The sequence below is a fragment of the Gekko japonicus genome, unplaced genomic scaffold (genome assembly GCF_001447785.1).
Source record: "Gekko japonicus isolate JY-2015 unplaced genomic scaffold, Gekko_japonicus_V1.1 scaffold369, whole genome shotgun sequence".
In the NCBI taxonomy this organism is placed as follows: Eukaryota; Metazoa; Chordata; class Lepidosauria; order Squamata; family Gekkonidae; genus Gekko; species Gekko japonicus.
Window position 1 is genome coordinate 140,411 of NW_015160846.1, and position 25,999 is coordinate 166,409.

At 46.7% G+C, this 25,999-nt stretch overlaps 1 protein-coding gene across 1 annotated transcript in view; it reads right to left on the minus strand.

The window, feature by feature from the left end:
• Nucleotides 1-25,999, minus strand: part of VPS13C (vacuolar protein sorting 13 homolog C (S. cerevisiae)) — a 161,286-nt gene that overhangs the window by 134,419 nt on the left and 868 nt on the right. The window contains exons 2-3 of the mRNA XM_015420051.1: nt 25,130-25,178; nt 9,947-10,031 (exon numbers count right to left, since the gene is read on the minus strand). Of these exons, the coding sequence (XP_015275537.1) occupies nt 9,947-10,031; nt 25,130-25,178 (134 nt within the window). The remainder of the gene's footprint in view (nt 1-9,946; nt 10,032-25,129; nt 25,179-25,999) is intronic.

The following is a 25,999-nucleotide window of genomic DNA, read 5'->3' on the forward strand; positions in this document are numbered from 1 at the left end:
ATGAAATATTAGAGGAAATTAGATGTATAACTGGACGCATGATAAATAAGACTTCAGAATCAATACTCTGAAATCTCAGATATGAAAATGATTTGTCTAATATACAAAGAAAAAGAATTGCTTTACTGTTATTTGCAGCAAAAACGACCATAGCATCAAGATAGAAATCAGAAAGTAAACCAACCTTAAACATTGTATAAGAAGTTATGGAATTCATACATAATGGGGAAAACATCAGACGTATTGAAACCAACCAAAACTAGTGACGGGTATAGTGAACTTACCAGTATATGGCTACCTATTTTAGCCTACCTAGTTTCTAGAGAGATATGTCTCCTGCCAACCTAGCAGTTCGAAAGCAAGAAATTGCAAGTAGATAAATGGGTACGGCTTCAGTGGGAAGGTAACAGCATTCCGTGCGCCTTGGTGTTTAGTCATGCCGGCCACATGACCACGGAAAATGTCTTCGGACAGCTCTGGCTCTTCGGCTTTGAAACGGAGATGAGCACTGCAACCCTAGAGTCGCGACTGGCTTTCGAGCAAGGGAACCTTTACCTTTTACTAATACTAGATGTAATAGACAATCTTCATCTGTGGTAAATGTTGACAATGTGTTAATACTAAGTTTATGAAGGATAGACTGTATTTTTATCTGTGATTAGAATGTTCCCTTGTAAGTGATCAAGTTGATGTACTTATCCTGGTATTATTTATTGTAAATGGATAATTGAAAATTGAATAAAATTTAGTTTAAAAAAAGCTTATACCCTGAAAATCTTGGCTATGCATATCCCATTTTGTTGATTCTGCTGACTCACTTTGTGTAACCCGCCTTGAGTCCATGTGTTAAAGGCAGACTATAAATAACGTAAATAGATAAATAGGAATGGGCCGCGTACGTCTAACATGAATCTCCATCTTTTCTAGGGGTCTTGTCCTCAAACCTGTCAATTACTGGACATTTGGAAATTCTGCAGACTACTGTTTCCACCATCATAGATTCATCACAGAAGGCAACAAAGATCTCCAAAAGTCCTGTTCGTTCCAGTGGATATAGATTCAGGTGGGTAGCCTTGTTGGTCCGAAGCAACAGAACAGAATTCAAATCCATTGAAACCTTTAAGAAGGAGAAGAAGAGAATGGATTTATACCCCGCCCTTCATGGCCCGAAGGACTCTCAGAGGGGCTTGCAATCAGTGTTCCCTCTAAGCTGAGTTTTTTAGCCTCCGGCTCACACATTTTTTTGTCTTTGCTCAGGAAGGATGGCTCCAGAGCAAGCTAATTTATGTAGTAGCCAAATTGCTCGCTTACAGCTTGAATGCCAGTAGCTAACAAAGTAGAATCTTTGCTCACAAAACTCCAGAGCTTAGGGGGAGCATTGCTTGCTATCTCCTTTCCCTTCCTCTACCCACAACAGACACCCTGTGAGCAGTGTTCCCTCTAAGCCAAGTTAGTGTGAGCTAGCTCACAGTTTTTTAGCCTCCAGATCACACATTTTTGTCTTTGCTCAGGAAAGATGTCTCCAGAGCAAACTAATGTACGCAGCAGCCAAATCGCTCGCTCACAGCTTTAATGCTGGCAGCTCACAAAGTAGAATTTTTGCTCACAAGACTCCACAGCTTAGAGGGAGCATTGCCTGTGAGGTAGGTGGGGCTGAGAGAGCTCTTTCGAGAATTGCTCCTGAGAGAACAGCTCTTTTTTAAAAAACAATTTTTATTTAGGATATCATCACTCAAAATCAACATTTATAATACATTTTTATCCTACCCTCCTCCCTTCCCCCCCCCCCTGCATGGCTTCCCACAGTGCCACAACCTCCTGCAAAATTCTTAAATTCCTTCTTCCTTTATCATAAGTTCAATAGGTAACTAATCTCTTCATATATAAATTTCTCTATTTCTTATTCCATATTGTTAAACTTTAACACTCAATAATTATTAAAGCAAAATAAGTTGTCTCTTACATCCCAATTCTTCTCTAAATAGTCTTTTAAATCTTTCCAATCTGCTAAAAAGTCTTCTGCTTCCATATTGTTAAGTTTTCTTGTCATCTTGTCCATTTCAACCATAAAAAGTAATTTTTTAATCCAATCTCCAATCTCCGGGACTTTATCTGGGGAATCAAACCCACTTCTCCCAAATTAGAGTCTGTGCTCATAACCACTACACCAAACTGGCTCTAAGACCAACAAAGTTTTATTCAAGGTATGAGCTTTCGTGTGCATGCACAGATGCAGCGAAATGGAAGTTACCAGTCCATACATATAGGTAGAGGGTGAGCAGCAAATTAGCATACAACATAATGAAGATGTTTAACAGATGCAAGGACAAACAGCTCCTTACATTACTGTAGAATTTTTCCTTTCCCTATCTGTATTATGCATTCCCAGTATTCTATTTGACTTCCTATCGCAGTGCAAATGGTAGCTACGGAAGCGGGAACAAAATTGCAGCTGCTAAACTAGATACTTGACAGACGATGGCGCTTGCTGAACACTCATTTCAGCATCAGCCCTGAGAGAGGCAATCAAGCACATGAGTTACAAGGGGGGAAAGCTGTTGTGCTGCTATTGATCACCACCAGTGGATCTGTTGAAAGAGCACAGCCACTGAAGTGCCCAGAGACTTTGTGCGCCTGTTTCTCGGCACCTCATCTGCAACGCTGCTCATAAAATCCGCCTCATTACTTAAGTCAGAGCAAAGTTCAAATGCATTTAGGATTACTTTAAAGGGCAGTTAAGCGGAAACTGAAGAAATTAGCTATTCATTTAGCCTGTTTAACATTTCAGGCAAGTAACGCCTTATCTCCCGCTACTGTCTCTTTTTGGTCTGCTGGCGTTCTCTTTGAGAGTCAGTGTGGTGCTGTGGTTAAGTGCGTGGACTCTAATCTGGGAAAACCGGGTTTGATTCCCCACTCCTTCACTTGTACCTGCTGGATGACCTTGGGCAAGCCATAGTTCTGGCACAGGTGTCCTTGAAAAAGAGCAGTTTCTGTCAGACCTCTCTCAGCCCCACCTACCTCACAGGGTGTCTGTTGTAGGGATGGGAAGGGAAAGGAGATTGTAAACTGTTCTGAGACTCCTTTGGGTAGTGAAGGGCGGGGTATAAATCCAATCTCTTCTCTTCTTCTTCTTTGTCCCTTGGCTGCCAATTGTCTAAGGCCGTTGCTGGAAACCCTGGACTTCCCAGCTCAACCAAAACATGACTGTACCCGGTACCTGCCCCAAAGAATTTCACCATGTCGATGTTCCCATTTACAAAACTGTTATAGAAGGAGACCAAGATGCTACAATTTCCTTTTTAAAAAAATCATTAAGATTTTCATATATGAAAATAAAATTGAGGAAACAAAAAATGCAGAAACAGAGAAAAAAAGGAGAAGCAAAAGAAAATGGGGGTGGGGGAGAATGGAAGGAACATATCCTTAAGACACTGCAATTTCCAAACTCATCCAAGAACAGGCCTTCTTGCTTGAATGCTCTTAAATTTCAAGCATAGCATCATCACAAAAACCAATATCCAAGCCTTTCTTGGGGCCTCTGATGATCTTTCAGACTGACCTTTATAATAAATCGATAGAGATAAAAGCTTTGGATTAGACATCAATGAAGAGAGGCTGTTTTTGGTGAAAAGAGCATTTATTTAATCGATATTTTGCTCATGCAAAAAAAAGAGAGAGAGAGAGAAGGAAATGTCATGGGCGTGACTAAGCTATTTTACCTCAGAGCTGACTCCGTGTGCGTTGTGGGCAATTACTTGCCTATGGTGCTTTTCCAAACAGTGGCCATAAAGCCTGCCTGAATCACAACACTATTGATTAAGCAGTATAACTTTATACGTCAGGGTTGCTTTGGACTGGGTTGCAGTGAATCAAATCCATGGCAAACCAAAACACTTCTGTCATGAAGCTTTAGCAGTTCTTGGGATGCTGCATCAGTGTAGCAGTTGGTATGCAGTCCTAGCGGTTGGGGGGGGAATGGACAACACTAGGAAAGAGGAAATTGCCACAATCTCAGGGCACAAGCTGTTGATATAACTGGCTCTCTTCAGAACTGATTTACTTCAGTTTGGTGTAGTGGTTAAGTGTGAAGACTCTAATCTGGGAGAATTGGGTTTGATTCCCCACTCCACATGCAGCTGCTGGATGACCTTGGGCAAGCCATAGTTCTGTCAAAGCAGTTCTTGAAGAAGTGCAGTTTCTGTCAGAGCTCTCTCAGCCCCACCTGCCTCACAGGGTGTCTGCTGTGGGGAGGGGAAGGGAAAGGCGTTTGTAAGCTGCTCTGAAACTCCTAGTGGAGGGTGGGGTATAAATCCATTCTCCTCCTCCTCCTCCTCCTCTTCTTCTTCTTTTCTTTGCTGCCTTTCTTCCCAATGGGGACCAAAAGCAGCTTACAGCATTCTCCTGTCCTCCATTGTATCCGCACAACAATCCTGTGAGGTGGGTTAGGCTGAGAATGCATGCCTGGCCCAAGGCCACACAAGAAGTTTCCATGACAGAGTGGGGATTCAGAATTAGGTCTCCCAGCACCTTGTTCAACAGTCTATTCCAACACTCCGACCACTAAACCATGCTGCCTCTTAGGAGCATTCCTAATGAGATATAATACGTCGGAGAACTCAAAAAATAGCAGCTGTGTTACCCCTCTTCTGAAATGCTCCCCCGCCCCTGCAAATATCCCAGATGCCACTTGGAACAATTATTCCAATGGAATTTCCAGAGTGAACTCATCCATCTGTATTATTAATGATCAGAAATGTATCGATTTCTATTTGCCAGCATGATATAAGACATTATAAGAATTCCAGGTGGGTAGTCATGTTAGTTCATTGCAACAAAAATAAAACTTTAAAAATTCAGACGAATATAACTTTTCATGGGCTGCCATGAAAGCTAGGAATAAAACCTTGTTAAAGGTACCAATAGATCCATGTGTATGATGGAAAATGGTTTCATATTCTTGTTTTTCAGAATCATTCCTCTTTGGGATAACAAATATGCCTGTGCATCGCAGAGGTCTATTAAGGGCACCTGGTATTTTTGGCCACTGTGTGACAAAGCGTTGGACTGGATGGGCCATTGGCCTGATCCAGCGTTGTCTTCTCTTACGTTCTTATGTACTTAGAGCAGCTAAAATACACTCAAAAATCTAAATTAAGTCGCAGAGAAGAAGAAGAGATTGGATTTATACCCCGCCCTTCACTACCCGAAGGAGTCTCAGAGCGGTTTACAATCTCCTTTCCCAGTTTGGTGTAGTGGTTAAGTGTGCGGACTCTAATCTGGGAGAACCGGGTTTGATTCCCCACTCCTCCACTTGCACCTGCTGATGTGACCTTGGGTCAGTCGCAAGCTCTGGCACAGCTGTCCTTGAAAAAGAGCAGTTTGTGTCAGAGTTCTCTCAGCTCCACCCACCTCACAGGGTGTCTGTTGTGGGGAGGGGAAGGGAAAGGAGTTTGTAAGCCGCTCTGAGACTCCCAAGTGAAGGGCGGGGTATAAATCCAATCTCTTCTTCTTCTTCTTCTTCCCCTCCCCACAACAGACACCCTGTGATGTTGGTGGGGCTGAGAGAGCTCTTTCGAGGACTGCTCCTGAGAGAACAGCTCTGAAAGAACTTGTGACTGACCCAAGGTCACACCAGCAGCTGCATGGGGAGGAGTGGGGAATCAAACCCGGTTTTCCCAGATTAGAGTCTGCGCTCCTAACCACTGCACCAGACTGGCTCTCAGCGAAACTGCAGAAGTTCCAGGTCAGTAATATGAGGCAGTTTCTCATAAGTTCATCACTGATTTTTCAGTCAGTGCTTTTACCATTGTGGCATGCCATTTTGCAAAATCACCACCTGTCAAAACAAAAATAACTAAATTTGTTAGGGACATTTCCTATATTCTTTTAGAAACTTTTCATTTTCACATGCTGACCTCTTAGGGGATGTTTTCCTCACCCCCTCCTCCAACTGAAACCGAGTAGAACATTCTGTTTGTTTTGCTTCCTCCAGAGCTGAATGGAAGCTGATTTACGTTGTGTTATTCATAATGCAGGTAATCAGGCACTTAACATCCGTGGGTACACTGACTAACATTGCTGGGATGTTACCCCCGGCTGCTAAGCAAAGGTAAACAAAAGGGTTGGGGTTTTCAGATAGCTTATCAAAAACCTAGAAGAAAAGAAGCATGGATTCCTTGAACAGCAGAAAAGGGCAGATCTCTTGTGAAATTAAAGCCACAAAGATCAGTGGGTGACCTTCGTCCAGTCACTCTTTCTTACCCTAATCTCCCTCACTAGGAGCCAGTTTGGTGTAGTGGTTAAGTGCACGGACTCTAATCTGGGAGAACCGGGTTTGATTCCCCGCTCCTCCACTTGCACCTGGCTGGATGACCTTGGGCAAGCCATAGTTCTGTCAGAGCTGTTCTTTAAAAAGAGCCATTTCTGTCAAGAGCTCTCTCAGCCCCACCTACCCCACAGGGTGTCTGTTGTGGGGAGGGGAAGGGAAAGGAGTTTGTAAGCTGCTCTGAGACTCCTTTGGATAGTGAAGGGCGGGATATAAATCCAATCTCCTCCTCCTCCTCCTTCTTCTGAGGATAAAATGGGGGGAAGGCAATGCCACCCTGCACTCCTTAGAGGAAGGCGGGATTGAGCTGGATATATAAAAACACAACAGATATACCCTGAGAGCTCCTGCGACACGTTCAGCAGCGCTTCCCTTGTCCTCTTATCACAAGATCATTCTGTTGTCTTTAAAAGATTTCTGTCCGGCATCCTATATTTCTGCATTTTTCGCCTTCCCCTCCTCTTGTTTCCCCATCTACAAAACCCAAACATCCTGGATATCTGCATGCTCACAAATCCACGTTTAAACAAACAAGCTGATGAAATGTCAGAGAGGTTTATCCAGCCGCTTGGATGGCATTTCGGGAAGGTTAGGATGACAGGGTCTGAATATGAACAGCCCGATGACAGCGATGCGAAAAGATCAGCCTCCATGTCAATAGAATGTCTCTCCCATCTGTTCTGTTTTCGAGTTGCCTCGATTGCAGGAATTGCTTCCATAGTCCAGGCGAGCCATCTGTTTAAAACATGCATGTTTTGAAGGGGCTGTCCTGTACAGTAAACAACCGTCTGAAAATCTATTAATGGGAAACATGAAATGCTCTCAGATTTGCTGCTATAAAGCAGGGAGGGGGGACGCCTCAAAGCAGGCCAGACTGTTTACAAGGAGATCTAAACTCTTTGCTAGGCCATTTGTAGTGGATAAACCTGGGAAAAGAGCGTCTTGCCAATCCTTACAAGTCTTTTCATGTGAGAGGGTTTTACCCAAGTCAAATGCAGAAATCTTTAATGCTAAGATAAATAGGCTGTTAAAATTCAGCAGCAGGCAGAATGGGGAAAGTATTTCTCTATGGAAAGTCTAGAGCAGGGCTGTCGAACTCATTTGTTATGAGGGCCGAATCTGACATAAATGAGACTTTGTTGGGCCGGGCCATGTGTGTCATAAAAGGTAATGCCAGGTAGGAGCTGGGCCACGTGTGTCATAAAATGTAATGCCAGGTAGCAGAGGTATAAACTTTATAAAGGACACAAACACAAAGTTTTTTTTTTTACTTAAAATAAAAACATGCTTTAAAACATTACCTCTGTAAGCTGCAAACCTACTTTTGATTTATTGACATTCACCACAGAAATCTCACGCTCAGAGTTCTGAGTCTGGGACCCAGGTTAAAACATGAAATGGCTGAGCGATTGAGAGAGTCGGGAGAAGCAAGCTATGATGCAGCAGCAGCAGCAGCAGCAGAACTGGAAGCAGGAGATGGCCAGTTCCACTGGGGGCCTGATGGAAGCCCTACGGGGGCCTGATCTGCCCCCCCCGGCCACATGTTTGACACCCCTGGACTACAGAGTCAAAGGAATGGCTGCAAGGCCCTGACCCCCCCCCCCTGAAATTGGGTCAATTCAGATATGGTCAAATCTTGTCAAATAAAGCTCAGACATCCAAGCTAGCCTGATCTCCAGTATTTGGTTGGGAAGAAGATGAAGAGGAGGAGATTGCATTTATACTCCGTAAAAAAAGAAAAGAAAGAAACCACCTCTGTTTGTCTGGGCTTGACCTGGACAGCCTGTTCTCATCACATCTCGGAAGCTAAGCAGAGTTGGCCGTGGTCTGTACTTGCACGGAAGACTACCAAGGGGAGTCTAGAGTTCCTGTGCAGATCCAGGGAATGGCCAACCACCTCTGTTCATCTCTTCTCTTGACCTGGATGGTCCAGGCTAGCCTGAACTTGGAAGCTAAGAAGGTTGGCCCTGGTTCACAGCTGGGTGGGAGACCACCAAGAGTCCAGGGTCACAACACAGAGGCAGGCCGTGGCAAAGCACCTCTGAACATCTCCTGCCTCGAAAACCCTACAGGGCTGCCGTAAGTCGGCTGTGATTTGACAGAACTTCCCCCTACCATACCAAGTAGGCACCACATTTGAGGAAGGATGCTGACAAGCTCGAGCGTGTCCAGAAGAGGGCAACCAGGATGGTGAGAGGGTTGGAATCCAAGTCCTACGAGGAAAGGCTGACGAAGTGGCCCTTTTCTCCAGTGGAACTCATCTCTGTTGCCTGGAGATCAGTTGTTCACAGCAGGAGATCTCCAGCTGCCACCTGGAGGTTGGAAACTCTAGCCAGACATTTGAAACATTCACTTATTAAACCTGGAAAAAAGAGAGTTAATGGTGCTCCCTGCAAAAACCTAATGTCGCTCAATGTTGTTAAAACCACCGCATTGCCTTGTAAACGGCTACGATTGTCCTTTATTTATAGCCAGCGGTATTAGCCGATATAAATTCTAACACCTCAAGGGGTCCCAACACCGACTCCCCCTCCCCGGACCTAAGGATGCCTGGCTAGCTTCAACCAGGGCCAGGGCTTTTTCGGTGGCAGCTCCACTGTGGTGGAACGAGCTCCCAGAGGAGATCAGGGGGCCCTGCAGGACCTGATGCAGTTCCGCAGGGCCTGCAAGACGGAGCTCTTCCGCCAGGCGTTCAACTCGGAGCCATCCCAGGGAGAAGGCCCTGCCCCTTTGAAATCTTGAGGCAGCCTGAGTCACCTGTTCAATGTTAGATCTGGACCGTCCACCAGGAAGGCATGGAAGTTGAGCGCCATCCTGAATGAAATACTAAACTAATACCTGTATAACGGTTTTGTCTGGATGTTAGCACCTTTTAATGTCCTAATTGTTAATTGTAAATTGTTACTTGGTTTTATGACTTTTATGACTTACTGTTATCTCTGTTGTTTTATCTTGTTGTTAGCCGCCCTGAGCTGGCCATGGCTGGGAGCACGGGGTATAAATATAATAAATAAATAAATATTGTGGGGCAATCTTGGTACAGAGTGGGTCTTGAGCAATGCTCCCTCTAAGCTGTGGAGTCTTCTGAGCAAAAATTCTACTTTGTGAGCTACTGGCATTAAAGCTGTGAGCGAGCGATTTGGCTACTGCATAAATTAGTTTGCTCTGGAGCCCTCCTTCCTGAGCTAAGACAAAAATGTGTGAGCCAGAGGCTAAAAAACCATGAGCTAGCACACACTAACTCAGCTTAGAGGGAACACCCTCAGCTTTTCCCTATCGCTCTTCACGATCAACGTTTTGAGCAAGAATACGTTTTAAATCACATGAGTGCTGCGCTATCCAGCTTGAATAGGTGTTCCCATTACATCTACGGACAAAGAGAGCAAACAGCCAAATGTGTTTCTTTTCCATTCTCCACACACTATGTCCTACTGGACTGCATCACCCAAATACCCACCCAGGATAAGCATCTCTTCCCTTCCGTGAGATCAGTGGAAGAAGTAAACAAGGAGCCTGGAACACAGGGTACGATTCAGAGCTGCACTCCCTGGTTCCTTTTTTAACAGGCCGGCTGTACGGATGAGTTTGTTTTTTTAACAAAACAAAACAAAAAACACGTACCCGTCGTAATATGCCCGTCATCATTTTTCATATCCTTCCGAGTTCTGACACTGATCGTGGACGACTGTTTAAACAACCGAGGTTGCTAAGGGGAGAGGGCACATTGGGCAAATATTTGACCGCGCAGGCTGGCTCAACTGAGCCCTACTTCTGTACAGGACAGTAAACTAAGGGTGCCAACCTCCAGCTGGTTTCCAGACTACAGAGATCTGTTCCCTGGGAGAAAACTGGCTGCTTTTTAGGGCAGACTCTATGGCAGGGGGTGGGCAAACCTGCTTAATGTAGGAGCCACGTAGAATAAACGCCAGATGTTTGAGAGCCACAAGACATGAACAACTATAACTCACATGTTTTTATAGGAAAATATGCGAATTTGCTTTTCTTTTTTTTTACATTAAATGAGACTGCCAGAAATAAAAACAAAAGGGGTAAAAATTGATGTTGATAATGATTAGATGGGGAGGGAGGGAGGGGAGAGAGAGAGAGAAAGGTGGAAAGAAAGTGTAAAGAAAGCAAATAGATGGGAGCAGGGGTCATTTCGTAGAAAAAGAGGTGCAAGAGCTCATTAGCATAACTTATTAGCAAAACGTATTTGCATACGCCACACCCCCTGACATCACTGGAAGTGTGTCAGAAGGCAACGCCCACCGCTCAGGCTCCACTGGACTCTTTTGGATTGCTAGATATTGGGAGAGGGGGACGTGCAGAGCTGTCCTCACAGAGGAGGGAAAGCTTGTACCTGAATAAAACTTGGTCTTAAAGGTGCCACTGGACTGTTTTGGATTGCTAGCTATGGGGGGGGAACGCGCAGATCTGCCCTCACGGAGGAGGGAGAGCTTGTACCTGAAAGCTTGCTGGGGGGGCCTCTGCAACTTACCTGGCTCCTTGTGGCCTGACTGAGGGCTGCTGGGAGAAGGGGGGGGCTTGTTGCATGTGCCCACCCCCTGGGCTCCTTACTGCCGGAGCTTTGCTCCTGTGCGCTCCTGCAGGAAATGACCCCTGGATGGGTGGGAGGGAGAGATGGAAAGAAAGCACCTTTAAATGCATCTTCCAAGACCCCTTACACCAGCTGGATTGGCTTGGAGAAGGGGTTTAAAGAGACAAATGCCTTCTCCAAGCCAGCCGGCGGCGGCGGGGGGGGGGGGTCTTTAAGAACACATTTAAAGTTAAAGTTGCTTTCTTTATCTGCTCCCTCCAGCTCAAGCCTACCCAGGGAAGGGAACCTGCCGGGAGTTGCATAGTATGTGTGAAAGAGCCACATGTGAGCCACATTCTGCACTGAGAACTTCAGCCCCACCGGGAAGAAATTTGCCCCACAAGCCACAAGATCCTGGCTACGGGCCTGGCCTGGCTAGAACTTGGATCAGAGACCACTGAGGAAGTACTAGTGTGCTATGCAGGCAATGGCAAATTGCCTATGTTCCTCTTGCCTTGAAAACCTTGTGGGGTTGCCATGAGTCAGCTGCAACCTGATGATACTTTCCACTACCACCAAAGAAAAAAAAGATAGGGTTCTTGTTTTGTTCCGGCCTTTTCTCCCTAGGTCCAAACTGGTTTCAGAATGTTTAGCCACATCCCACCATTTGAGGTTTAGATTCACGTCCAGCTTTGAGATTGTCATTGTCTTTAGAGGCCGTGCACTCCCCTTTCCAGATTAAAACTGCACATCGCGCACGGCTCATAGAATCGTGGAGCCATAGAGCTGGAAGGGGCCATACAGGGCATCTAGTCCAACCCCCTGTTCGATGCATGAATAAACACTGCCTCCATCTCCTTTCACCGGCTTTTATGCTTTTCTCTTTTTCTGCCCCCTAGCAGAAACTCCAGCTTGGCATCTCTCAAGGATGTGGTCAAAACGCGAGCATCTGTTCAATGGCTACGGACACTGCAAACCTTCTTGGAACATACAGCTATGCAAACCTCTTGTAATGTTTTACAGCTAGCAACTATTGCCAGGGAATGGCATGAAGAGCGAGCTAAGTATTTACCTCCATTTTACGAGCTTTAAATTCACTTAAAGTCCTGTTTGGTTGTCACTCAGAGTTGTGAACAGAGAGCACATGTCTCAGCTCCTGAATTCCATGTTCATGGTGATGCAACCAGAGCGGAGCTCTCTGCACCCCTTAGAGGGAGCTTTGGTCTAACATAGAGTAACATAGAGTAACTAGCAGAGAAAGTTACAGAGGGGAGCCGTGTTGCTCTGCAGTAGGAGAGCTGGATTCGAATCCAGTAGCACCATAGAGACCAACCAGATTTTTGGAGTATATAATTATTATTGTTGTTGTGCTGTTGTTGTTATAAATTTTGACTTCTAGACCACCCTTCCCTGCTGGCAGGCTGAGAGCAGTTTACCACAAGACAAAAACAATAGATAATTTAGATTGTTAAAACCATAATAAAATACCATACAATCAGTATACAGAAGACAGTCTCAAGGTGGCAAAATTTCAAAAAAAATTGCAGCTTTAAGGGGGTAGGTGAAGGGAGATGGGAGGTATGGGAGTGCGGATTTACTTGCTGTCCCGTCGCTGTCCTCAGCTAAATGCCTGGCGGAACATTTCTGCCTTACAAGCCCTGCAGAAAGGCAATAGGTCCGGCCGGGCACAGATGTTTTCGGGCAGAGAGTTCTACCAGGTGGGGGCCAGGGCCATGGCTGAAAAGGCCCCGGCCCTGATCAAAGACAGCTGGATCTATCTCAGGCCAGGGATCACCAGGAGGTTTTTAATTGCCATAGCGTAATGCTCTGCTGGGGGCACACTGAGAGAGGCGGTCTCGAAGGTAAATGGGTCCTTGACTGCTAAGGGCCTTAAAGGTCAGAAACAGCACCTTGAAGCGGAGAAGAAGGAGGAGGAGGAGGAGGAGGAGATTGGATTTATACCCAGCCCTTTACTACCCAAGGGAGTCTCAGAGTGGCTTACAATCCCCTTTCCCTTCCCCTCCCCACAACAGGCACCCTGTGAGGTAGGTGGGGCTGAGAGAGCTCTGGCAGAAACTGCTCTTTTTCAAGAACAGCTCTTGTCAGAACTATGGCTTGCCCAAGGTCATCCAGCAGGTACAAGTGGAGGAGTGGGGAATCAAACCCGGTTCTCCCAGATTAAAGTCCGCGCACTTAACCACTACACCAAACTGGCTCTCAAAAGCTTATACCCCCAAAATGTTGTTGGTCTTTAAGGTACTGCTGGGCTTGTATCTGTCTCTCAGAGAAAGGAATCCAGGGTTGTGGCCACACACGCTAACTAATCCACTTTCAATCCACTTCCAGTGCACTTTCCAACTGGACTTTCACTGTGTGAACTGGCAAAATCCAGTTGGAAAGTGGATTGAAAGTAGATTATTTCGTGTGTGTGACCGCAGCCCAGGAAGCAGATGTGGATGCTGGGATGTCTTCCCATGACCTGGCTCCATTTCTTTGGCACAGACTGTACTTCCATGCACCGTCATGATACGTAAACAATACAGAAGGGAAAGTGCCCTCCAAAACAACCGCTACAGAAGTTCCTAATCTTGTTTGCTCCCCTTCAAGCAGAGCAAGGGAAGGAGAGTGGTGCACCTTGGAGACTCCATTAAGTTTTTATTTTATGGCTCAAGCCATGCGTGGAGCTAGCGTTGCAGGCTTGCAGGGATACAGAGAGGATCCCAACCCAAATATTTATTTCTAGCATTTATTGATCCGGGAGCATAGTAGAGGCACGCTTTGCCCAGGTCCAGCCTGTTTGCTTTGCCTGGTTGATTAGCCAGGTCCCGATAAGGCCGACGCCGGTACATGCGGAGCTTGCAGCAGGGCTATAAATACAAGGTCAAAAATATTCAGAAAACATAAATAGTTACACAATTACGCTACCTCATGTGGCCACGACCAAATCTGTCCATGAACTAGATTAGGGCCAATGCTATCCTACAGAAGAATCTGCTCATAGCAAATTAACCTTCACCTAACCGCTCCAGCCACCATTCCCTTGATGCTTTTATTTATTTATTTATCATGCCGATTTGTATCCTGCCCTCCCCACAAGCGGGCTCAGGGGAGGTTTCAAAGTCACAGGAAAAATCGTGACTATCATAACAATAAATAGAAGTTGAACAATAAAATTAACAGTAAAATCAACTATGCAAGTAACCAGAGCGAGCTTGCCTTGATAATATTGCTCGGATGGAAACATCTCAGAGTGGCACCGCTGGATGATTAACTAGATTAAAAATCAGCGCTGCCAGTAAGGGAGGCCAAGATGGATTTGGACGTCTGCCACCTTACACAATTGTGTTGCTTGACACAATTCTACTATTCTCGTAAGGAAAACGAGTTTTAACAACAAGACGACCTGTGACTTTCCAGCGAGTGATAATGATGACAGCAGTTATATATCTTTCTGCAGACTGTATAACTTTCCAGCAGACTAGTGTGTCTCCCAGGTAAGGTCACATTTCCAGTCATCGTCAGAGTCACGAATATACAAAACTCATGATTAAATCTCACCACTTCCCATACTCGAGGAGCAAACTGCTTCAAACTCAGAAGGGTTGGTAGAAGCATTTTCCTTATGAGAATAGTAGAATTGTGTTGAGCAACTCCATATGTATGACTTGGGCTCTGTTGTGCATAGTCATGTGTTTTGTCCTTTGACGTGGCACACATATAGGTTTAAGGTTTCATTTTACGAGATATTATTCCATTCTGTTGAAAGGTTATATTGAACTAACATAAACTGTACACTACATAAGGTTTTATTTAAGTCTTTCTTTTCAGTCTTACACAGTCAATTAACAATTGTTCTCGCACAGTGATTTTTACATTTTTTGCCATTAGTAGCACTGTGTTCCCTTATAAAATTTGTAACCTTCTGGGGCTTAGGCAGCTGCCTTCTCTTGGCCACAGTGGCTCCCACCCACCTTCCACAGAGCAAGAACCAACCGGCACAGGGAAAGGCTGCTCCTTGCTTGGTCCTAGCAGGGGGGCTGTCGGTGCTTCTGGGACCCCATCCTGGTGTTTCTTTTTTCCAGGGCTACAGACCTGGATGGCCCAGGCTGGCCCAATGTCATCAGATCTTGGAAGCTAAGCAGGGTCGGCCCTGGTTAGCCCTTGGATGGGAGACCACCAAGGAAGCTCAGGGTTGTTATGCAGAGGCAGGCAAGGGCAAACCACTTCTGTATATTTTCTGCCCTGACCTGGATCGCCCAGGCTAGCCTGATCTTGTCAGATTTCAGAAGCTAAGCAGGGCTGGTACTTGGATGGGAGACCACCAAGGAAGTCCACAGTTGCTATGCAGAGGCAGACAATGGCAAACCACCTCTGAATGTCTCTTGCCCTGATCTGGATGGCCCAGGCTAGCCTGATCTTGTCAGATCTCAGAAGTTAAGCAGGGTTGGCCCTGGTTAGTACTTGGATGGGAGACCACCAAAGAAGACCAAGGTTGCTACGCAGAGGCAAGCAATGGCAACCCACCTCTGTATGTCTTTTTCCCTGACCTGGACAGCTCAGACTAACCCAATCTCATTAGAACTTGGAAACTAAGCATGGTAGGACCTGGTTAGTACATGAATGGGAGACCATCAAGGATGTCTAGGGTCGCCATGCAGAGGCAGGCAGTGGCAAACCACCTCTGTGCATCTGGCCTGACCTGGATAGCCCAGGCTAGCCCAGTGTCATCAGATCTCAGAAGCTAAGAAGGGTCAGCCCTGGTTAGTACATGAATGGGAGACCATCAAGGAAGTCCAGGGTTGCAACGCAGAGGCAGACAATGGGAAACTGCCTCTGAACATCTCTTGCCTTGAAAACCCTATGGGGTCAGCAGCGACTTGATGGAAATTCCCACCTCCAGAATCACCAAGACTGCCCCTGGTTCTCATAATATAAGACAATGCAAATCCAGACAGGGGAAGAAGTCAGATTCAGGAGTCAGAAACCCCCTGAGAACAGAGAAATCTTTACCTGGGCAAAAAGTGCCTCAGAGAGAGAGAGAAGCTGAATTGATAGAATGCTGGTCTCCAACCTTCTCAAGTGGTAGCCCTGAAGAGCAACAGAGAACAGCTGGCTACTTTCCTCCTCAGCCAAACTACCATGGGGGGGTTGGGATCGTAGCTTCATCTGCCCTCACAATCAGCAGCCAACCATTTCTTTCTACAGCACAAAAGGCACCTATCCAATGAGGTTTGGAGGCTATATGCAAACGTATTTGTTTATCCATTTTATATCATTTCCCTTACGTTTAAGGTGGCTTGATATTACAGTAACAAAAACAATCAACAGAACCATGTACATGTAATAAAATTGAACGCTATAGTCACACAATCTACAATAAAACAACAGCGTCATTTTCTGCAGGCTAATGACGTCTCTCCAGGATAAAGGAAAGTCCATTAGAAGCTAATGTTGCCTCCCTTGCAAAAAAAATCAAGACACGTAACTGGCCTTTCTACCTTCCTCTGGAAGAGAATTACAAATGGCCATAACAGCAGTTGAGAAAGGTCTCACACTCCGCTTCATTAGACAGAGAGATGGCACTGCCGCCCTGATCTGAACTGATGAACTTAATTGAGTCATTGGTCAACTAAAAGGCAGATGATTCGACCATTGCTTGGCAAAGTCATGCTCACAGAAGCATTGTGTAAAGTTTGGAGAGGGAATACGACATTCTGAGTTAATGCCTTCTTGGTCTCAGGTCCCTGGCCACCGTGCATCTGTTCATCCTAAAGCAATTCCTAACTTAACTTACCTTTTACTATAGAAGGTAGCTGTTGTATTTATGTGGAAGCATATTGGTCATAAAAACCACATTTGTGTCTATGTATGGCACAAGCTGTGAGCATAATTCTTCTAAGTCTAAAGTTAGACTTCCCAACAACTTCTCCTGGTTTCAGGACCTTGGCCAGCACAATTCCATGCTCCCTGACTGATAGTTATATCTCAGATTCCTCACTCAAGCTGATCGGCAAAAACAACTAACAAACAAAACAAACAGTCTGCCCAGTACAGCTTGAGCTGCCCAGTACAGCTTGAACTGTAATAGAGACTGGAACATCAGAAGAGCCCTGCTGGATCAGACCAGTGTTCCATCCAGTCCAGCATCCTGTCTCACACAGTGGCCAACCATTTCCTCTGGAGGGCCAAGAACAGGGCATAGAGGCTGAGGCCTTCATAAGAACATCAGAAGAGCCCTGCTGGATCAGACCAGTGGTCCATCCAGTCCAGCATCCAGTCCCCACACAGGGGCCAACCAGTTCCTCTGGAGTGCCAACAACAGGAAATAGAGGCTGAGGCCTTCCCCTGATGTTGCCCATGGCACTGGTATTCAGAGGTTTGCTGCCTCTGATCGTGGAGGTTCACTTTAGTCACCATGACGTGCAGCCACTGCTAGACCTCTCCTCCATGAGCCCGACTAACCCCCTTTTAAAGTTATCTGTGCCTGAGGAAATCACTCTTGGAAGCCCCACCTGAACCTTCGGAACCACCCGTTTCCCATTTATGTCTTTGAGGCACCGAGGCAGTTAACATAGGACATAAATGCCTAGATACTCACAATTAAGATTTATCAGATGAAGCAAGACAGCTGTTGTCAAAGTCTGCCCTTAATTCAAACACCCTGCAGGAAATGTTCAACTAAGTGCTGCCTTCCTGGCTTTTAAGAGCCCTTCTAGAATTAGGTCAAATCCTGAGACCATCGGCCTTTCCAGATTATTTCTTCTTTATGGGGAGGGAGCGATAATGATTTCAGTAATGTTTTGCTCATATGAATAATATCAAACAATAGCCTCAAGGAGTGGAGCAGGCTGGCTGCTAGACGGTGGCTTGATTTTATGAGAAATAATTTTTAAGGGAGTTTTAAATAAATAAATAAATAAAGACCTTTCTACAATAATGCCGCTAACATTACAAATACAGTCTTCCGTAACTTACAAAATATAAATTGGTTTGGTTTCCAGGGTGAGAATTACTCCTTGTGTCCGCACTGTCTGAGACATGTACCCAACCCCAGTGCCATCAAAAAAAATTGACTGCCTTTTCCCCCCTACTTTTACGGCAAATTTCAGGTTGAGAAGGTGGTTCTGATTTGCAGAACAACGTGGGGGGTTAATTAACCCCTTGTGAGCCAGTTTGGTGTAGTGGTTAAGAGCACGGACTGTAATCTGGGAGAACCAGGTTTGATTCTCCACTCCTCCACATGTAGCTGCTGGTGTGACCTTGGGGCAGTCACAAGAGCTGTTCTCTCAAGGGCAGTCCTTGAAAGAGCTCTCTCAGCCCTGCCTACCTCACAGGCTGCCTGCTGTGGGGAGGGGAAGGGAAAGGAGTCTGTAAGTCGCTCTGAGGGTCCAAGTGAAGGGTGGGGAATAAATCCAACCTCCTCCTCCTTCTTCTTCCCACATTGGCCCAATCCACATCGGGCTCCCATGTGGCTGATTTTAGAAATGCCAGGAGGATCCAATCACTGTTTCTCCCCTAAGTCCCAGCTTCAGCCTCTGAGATTTGTCATTCAGGACCCCAGAGTCCCTCGTGTCCAACTGGGCCAGTGGGGCATTTGTAGATTAACCTTCCTTTCCCCTGACCTTGAAGGAATGTAAGGTTGTGCCCAGCATTCCCGTTTGCAATCTACAGCCTGTTTGCCTTCTGCAGCGAAGTCTGGTAGACTATCAAGATTATTTTCCATTTCACTTTCACACACCAAACCAGCCTCAGTCCCCAACACAGAACGGGAATATGATCTCTCTCTTTCTCTTTTTTGGGAAGTTCCCCCAATGCTGTTTGCTGCGTTGCACTAGGGTTGCATAAGGCTTCCTGGAAATGTTGCCGGAGCCATCATGTGAAACCAACCTGATCCCAAACCTTCGTCTCCCGTGCCTGGAAGGTGAAAGCATACCGAATACAAAAGACATAACAAGATAAAGTACTACAGTGTCAACAACACCAGCTCTGAGTTACAAAAAGCCCAGAGAGTTTTATACAAACTACACGCCATATCTACTGATCACCAGCAGAGTTCAAATGCCCTTTAATCAGGACGCTGGCAAATAATGTAAAAAGAAAAGCAACCTGGCACTGAAGGAAGCCCATCTGAAGGTAATATTTGTTTACAATGTGAGTGGTAAGTGGAAATATAAATAAGAGAGATTAGCCAGAGTCCTGGTGCCGTTAATGCTCAGTTATTAGATTTGTCCCTTATCTGTGGCTGTCCCCAAGTGGTCTTGATGGCAGCTGGTTGCAGCAGAATTGCAGTTACAACTGGGAGGAGGGAACAAACTCCTGTCTAGTACTTGGATGGCAAGGAAGTCCATGGTTGCTACGCAGAGGCAGACAATGGCAGACCCCTTCTGCTTGTCTTTTGCCCTGGCTTGGTTAGCCCAGGCTAGTCTGAATATCATGCATCAGCCTGAAACAAGCAATGCTGGGGACTCCTCAGGAGAAGGGGACTCCTCAGGTGCAGAGGAGCCTCGTGTAGTCAGCTGTGAACCAACAGCAGAGGAGCTATAGACTAATTAAGGCTCACAGCCAGCAGCTGACCCACAGCCACTAGCACCTAGCCCTGATGCAGCAGGTGAGACCCAGTTAAATGAGCTCAGTCCACCAGGTTCGCCTCCACCCTTTGAGTGCCGGAGACAGAAGCTTAGAAAGCAGCTGCAAGCAAGGAGGCAGAGTGCTCGTCTCCTGGCCCATCGCCAGCTGCTTGCTGACGACAGCCTGAAGTGGTGGCAGCAGGACTCCCAAGCAGCTGGCTGCTAACAAGGGCTTGTTAGGAAGCGCCTGTAAAACCCAGGGCTGGGAGCCTGCATATTGTAGAAGCAACAAGTCACCAACCTCTTGACTCAGTGACCACAGCTCTGAACTATTCCTGTGTCCTTTGGACTGGCTCTTGACTCTGACTCTGGAATCTTCCTCCCCGCACTTGTGAATGACCTTGGACTGTTGGGCCTTGCTTCTTGTGTAACACTTTGAATTGGACTCTGCTCTCTCGGTAACTGACCTTTGGACTGAACGTTGACTCCGACTCTGGAATTTGGCTTGGACTGGCCCTAGATTCTGACACTGAACTATCTCAGAAGCTAAGTAGGGTTGTACCTGGTTAGCACTTGGGTAGGAGACCACCCAGGAAGTCCAGGGTCGCTACACAAAGGCAGGCCATTGGCAAACCGCCTCTGTTTTATCTTGCCTTGAAAACCCTACAAGGTTGGCACACGTCAGCTGTGACTTGATGGCACTTTGCACCCCTGCAGCGACCCATTAGCACTTCCAGCATGGCACAGGTTGCAAATTCTGTGGATCTGAGCTTTGTGATCCCTTTGCTGTGTGCCCAGCTTGCAATGTGTTTCTCACACTCCTTTCGAACCAGTACTTTGGACATAGCTGTGTTAGTGAAGCTGTCATGTTTTCTAGCTCACAACTGTGGCAAGTTTAGAATGTAGGCTTAAGTTAAGGGAAGGAGGAGGAGGAGAAGGAGATTGGATTTATACCCTGCCCTTCACTACCCAAAGGAGTCTCAGAGCGGCTTACAAACTCCTTTCCCTTCCCCTGCCCCCTGTGAGGTAGGTGGGGCTGAGAGAGCTCTGAGAGAACTGCTCTTGAGAAAACTTTGACTGACCCAAGGTCACCAAGCAGCTACATGTGGAGGAGTGGGGACTCAAACCCGGTTCTCCAGATTAGAGTCCGCCACTCATAACCACTGCACCAACTGGGATATTCATACATCATATTGGATATTCATACCAGCCCCAGTGCTAGGTCTTGTCTTAACCATTCAAGTCAGCGCTGCTTCTGAATGCTTCAATGCCCGAATCAATTCCCCCCCATACAAAAATCTGGCTGTGTAGACTTTGGTCCATGAAGGCTACAGTAATTGAATTTCGGCAGCAGATACGTGAGGGATCAGCATAAACTAGTAGCAGCTACCCTGTCTGTTGACACAAATGCAAAACCCTGTCTTATCTCACCAAATTGCCTGCTGGACTCCGGGCTCAGCTAAAGCACCGTTGCCAGTTCTAATTGCATTAAGTGGAAACACAAAGAAATCAAGTTAGATTAGACTCCGGCTGAACAGTTTGCATGTAAATCACTTAAGCAACCAAATGCCTTTTTCCCTCCACCTGCATCTTATCTGTGGGGTTTTCCATTTATTTAAAATATTTGCTTTATGACTCTGTTCATTATTGGGGAAATGCAAATGTGTGCATCTGGACAGGCACCCCGCCCACCTGTCATTCTCTTTCTGAAGTGTAATAAGGACCAAAAGCAAGCAAAGAGATTGAATTCCCCAGAAAACTGGGTAACGGGGATAAATCTTTCCTGGAAAAAAGTAACTCTTGGGTCCTGTCTGGATTCAAGGACAGGTTGTGGCTGTTCCAGACAGTCATAAAAGTCTCAGCAAATGAAATCCAGCCCCATAATTTTGTGTATCTGAAGTTAATTTACCTCTAATTAATCTATCCGGGGTCTCAGGCGGAGGTCTTTCCCATCACCTGCTGCCTGGTTCTTTTTAAAGTGGAGATGCCGGGGATTGAACCTGGGACCTTCTACATGCCAAGCAGAGGCTCTTCCAATGAGCCACTGGCCCTTCCCTTATAATACATGAACACATGAAGCTTCCTTATATTCTGAATCATACCCTTGGTCCATCAAGATCAGTATTGTCTACTCAGACTGGCAGCGGCTTTCCAGGGTCTCAGGCTGAGGTCTTTCACATCCCCTACTGCCTGGTCCTTTTAACTGGAGATGCTGGGGATTGAACCTGGGGCCTTCTGTATGCCAAGCAGATGCTCTGCAACTGAGCTGCAGCCCCTCTTTACAGCTCTCCAGGGTCTCAGGTGGAGGTCTTTCCCATCACCTCCTGCCTGGTCCTTTTTAAACTGGAGATGCCAGGGATTGAACCTGGGACCTTCTGCATGCCAAGCAGAGGCTCTTCCACTGAGCTACAGCCCCATCCCCGAGCAGATAGTTCTCCCTTCACCATTTTTTACCCTTATAGCACCCCAACAAAAGGCCAACTCCGACGACACCCCTGACACTTCTATTCCCTTTTTTGTGTGTATGTGGAGGGGGTTCTACTTAACTTTCCGCAGAGCTCTTGTCCCCCACCTTTGTATTGCTAGATGCGATCCTTCAGGCGTCAAACAAAAACAGAGGAGGAACAGAATGGCCATGCACTGTTCCTTCCAGAGCAGAATTTATGAGAGTTGGGAGCTCACATAGACAAGATTACCTCATTATACTTATCTTGGAGTAATCCATACGTGTAGCCTACTCAGCTGTTCTAAACTTGTCTCTGAGTTGCTTTCATTTACCGGGAAGAAAAGTTCTACCACTCATCACCTGAATAGCCTCTTAGTCATGTACTTGAACGCAGTCTCCTTTGGTATAGACAAGAAGTGTACAAATTACAGGAAAAAGCCGTTTCCTCTCAGGACGCTGGGGACATCTTGTACGCCACTCAACCACTGCACAAAAACATTTACTTGCCAGGCCAAGCAGGTGTGTGAGCACTTATTTAGAACCTCCAAACACCCACACTTCTCCTGCCGATGGGAGGAGTTTACAACAAAACAATATATTACTTCTTTTTTAAAAAAATAAAGGAAGATCAACACATTACTGGAGGCCAGGGGTCATTTCCTGCAGGAGCGCACAGGAGCGGAGCTCCGGCAGTAAAGAGCCCAGGGGGTGGGCACATGCAACAAGCCCCGCCCCCTGCTCCCAGCAGCCCTCAGTCGGAGCAAGAAGCAGCCAGGTAAGCTGCAGAGGCCCCCCCGGCCCCCCTGCCAAAAGCCATCCAGTGGCACCTTTAAGACCAAGTTTTATTCAGGTACAAGCTCTCCCACCTCTGCGAGGACAGATCTGCACATCCCCCCCCCCCAATAGCTAGCAATCCAAAACAGTCCGGTGGAGCCTGAGCGTCTGGTGTTGCCTTCTGATACACTTCTGGTGATGTCAGGGGGCATGGCATATTCAAATGAGTTATGCTAATGAGTTATGCTAATGAGCTCCTGCACCTCTTTTTCTACGAAATGACCCCTGCTGGAGACAGTCAAGGCTATTGAGAAGGGGGAACTGGTGGTGGAAAGTACCGTCAAGCCTTAGCTGACTTGTGGCAACCCTGTAAGGTTCTCAAGGCAAGAGATGAACGGAGGTGGTTTGCCGTTGCCTGCCTCTGCACAGCGACCCTGGACTTCCTTGGTGGTCTCCCATCCAGGACTAACCAGGGGCCGACCCTACATAGTTTCTGAGGTCTGAGGAGATCGAGGCAGCCTGGGCCATCCAGGGCTGGGTAGAAATGAAACAGGAATATTGGTGGGGGAAAGTGCTGTTGAGTCACGAAGGACTTATAGCCCTGCAGGGTTTCCAAGGAAAGAGATGAACGGAGGTGGTTTGCCGTTGCCTGCCTCTGCACAGCGACCCTGGACTTCCTTGGTGGTCTCCCATCCAAGTGCTAACCAGGGCCAACCCTGCTTAGCTTCTGAGATCTGAGGAGATCAAGCTAGGCTGGGCCACCCATGTCAAGGCAAGAGATGTCCAGAGGTGGTTTGCCATTGCCTGCTTCTGTGCAGCTACCCTGGACTTCCTTGGTGGTCTCCCATCCAAATACTAACCAGGGCCGACCCTGCTTAGCTTCTGAGATCTGATGAAATTGGAGCAGCGTGGTCCATTCAGGTCAAGGCAAGGGACATTCAGAGGCCGTTTGCCATCACCTGCCTCTACGTAGCAACCCTGGACTTCGTTGGCAGTCTCCCACCCAACTAATTACCAGGGATAACCCTACTTAAGTTCTGAGATCTGATGACATTAGACAGGCCTGGGCCGTCCAGGTCAGAAGGATAAAATCCCAAGGCCCATAAAACAAGCCACCTTTTTTTCTGTTTGTACGATGTTCTGCTGTGGTTGGAGTGTTGTGAGGCAACCCATAGGGGATTTTTTTCCCATGGGCTCTTGGCATCCCTGAACACAGCACCTAAAATATTTTTTTAAAACCAGCAGATCATGGGTTGGAACTTGTGGATTTGTTCTGCCAGTGGAGGTTTCTCACTGGGAGGTAGGATCACCAATCTCTAAGTCAGAGATGTCGAACTCATTTGTTATGAGGGCCGGATCTGACATAAATGAGACTTTGTTGGGCTGGGCCACGTGTGTCATAAAATGTAATGCCAGGTAGCAGAGGTATAAACTTTATAAAGGACACAAACACAAAGATTTTTTTCTTTTACTTAAAATAAAAACATGCTTAAAACATTAGCTCTCTAAGCTGCAAACCTACTTTTGATTTATTGACATTCACCACAGAAATCTCATGCTCAGAGTTTTGAGTCTAGGACCCAGGTTAAAACATGGAATGGCTGAGTGATTGAGAGGGTCTGGTGAAGCAAGCTAGGATGCAGCAGCAGCAGTAGCAGAACTGGAAGCAGAGATGGCCGGCTCCACTGCAGGCCTGATGGAAATCCCTGATCCGGCCCCCGGGCCGCCTGTTTGACACCCCTGCTCTAAGTGGAGCCTGAGGATCCCCTGGAATTACCACTGATCTCCAGACTACAGAGAGGCCAATTCTGGAGAAAATGGCTGCTTCAGTGGGTGGATCTCCTTGGCATTAGACTCTGCCGAGGTCCCCTTCTGCCCCCAAACTCTGTCCTCATCAGGCTCCACCCCCAAATCTCTAGGGATTTCCCAACCTGGAGTTTGCAACCCTACTGGGAAATTTCTCCTAACCTAGGAAAGTGCCTTTGCTAGGAGGTTGGATGTACTAGATTCCATGCCAGGATGGATCTACCAGATCCAGCCACATCCCACCCAGTGCTCCCTCTAAGCTGTGGAGTCTTGTGAGCAAAAATTCCACTTTGTGAGCAACTGGCATGAAAGTTGTGAGCAAGCAATTTGGCTGCTGCGTAAATTAATTTGTTCTGGAACCATCCGTCCTGAGCTAAGATAAAAATGTGTGAGCCGGAGGCTAAAAAACTGTGAGCTAGCTCACACTGACCCAGCTTAGAGGGAACACTGATCATTGCCACCCAAGGCAAGCTTTTAGTTTACTAGACTATATATATATATATATATATATCAGAAAGCAGACATGAACTTCACAAGTTTCTGCAAGAGGGCTTCAAGAACAGTTTTGTCCCACCCCGCCACAATGTTGCCTTTTTTCTCAGTCTGGAAGCGACAGACACCATTATGGCAACATGGTATGCAGAGCCCTGTCTGAAACACAGAATCTAGGATACCTCGATCATGTGAAGCTCTTCTTTGTCCACGTTCTGATATGGTACTTCCCTGTCAAAGAAGCATCAACACATTTCCAGGAAGCTTCAAAACTGAAACTTTTAAAAAAACACAAGCGAACTGAGGTCAGGGAAGTCTACAGACCCACCCAATGTACATCCATAATCGCAAAGCCAGACACACCTGGCCATAAAAGAATGTACTGCATTGAACCAACATGATAAGCCCAGATCATGGAGACACTGCCGTGGTCTTTGTTTGTCAAGCGTTCCAGCGTAGTAGGAGTACTCACCTGCCGGGAAAACAGAAGGAGAAGCACCTGATTGGATATGTTCAGAAATGGAAATCTCCAATATTGCTACAATGGAAGAACAGTTAGTGAAGATGGTGGAACTTCAGAGAACAGCTCTGAAATAACTTGTGACTGACCTAAGGTCACACCAGCAGCTGCCTGTGGAGGAGTGAGGAATCAAACCCGGTTCTCCCAGTTTAGAATCTGTGCTCCTAACCACTACACCTAACTAGTTCTCCAATACATCAAGTTCACTTCTCTGATAAGGGAAAAGACATTACCTACATTTATGGTTAACTGCAGAGGTCGATTCGGGGGGGATCGCCGTTCCCCCGGGTGAGGTGCGGGGGGCGGAGCACACAACGAAGCCCCGCCCCCTGCTTCTGGCCGCCCCACTTCTGGCCCTCATTCAGCCAGGAGGAGGCAGGAGAAGAGGGAGGGTAAGTTGCTTCCTCCCCGCCTCTCCCCACCCCTGCCTGCCTGGGGCCAGGGAGGGCCTTTGCGGGGCTTTCTTGCCCTCCCGCCGGCCTTGCAGGTCCACCGCCGGGCCCCTCATGGGGCTCGGCAGTGGAGCCGCAAG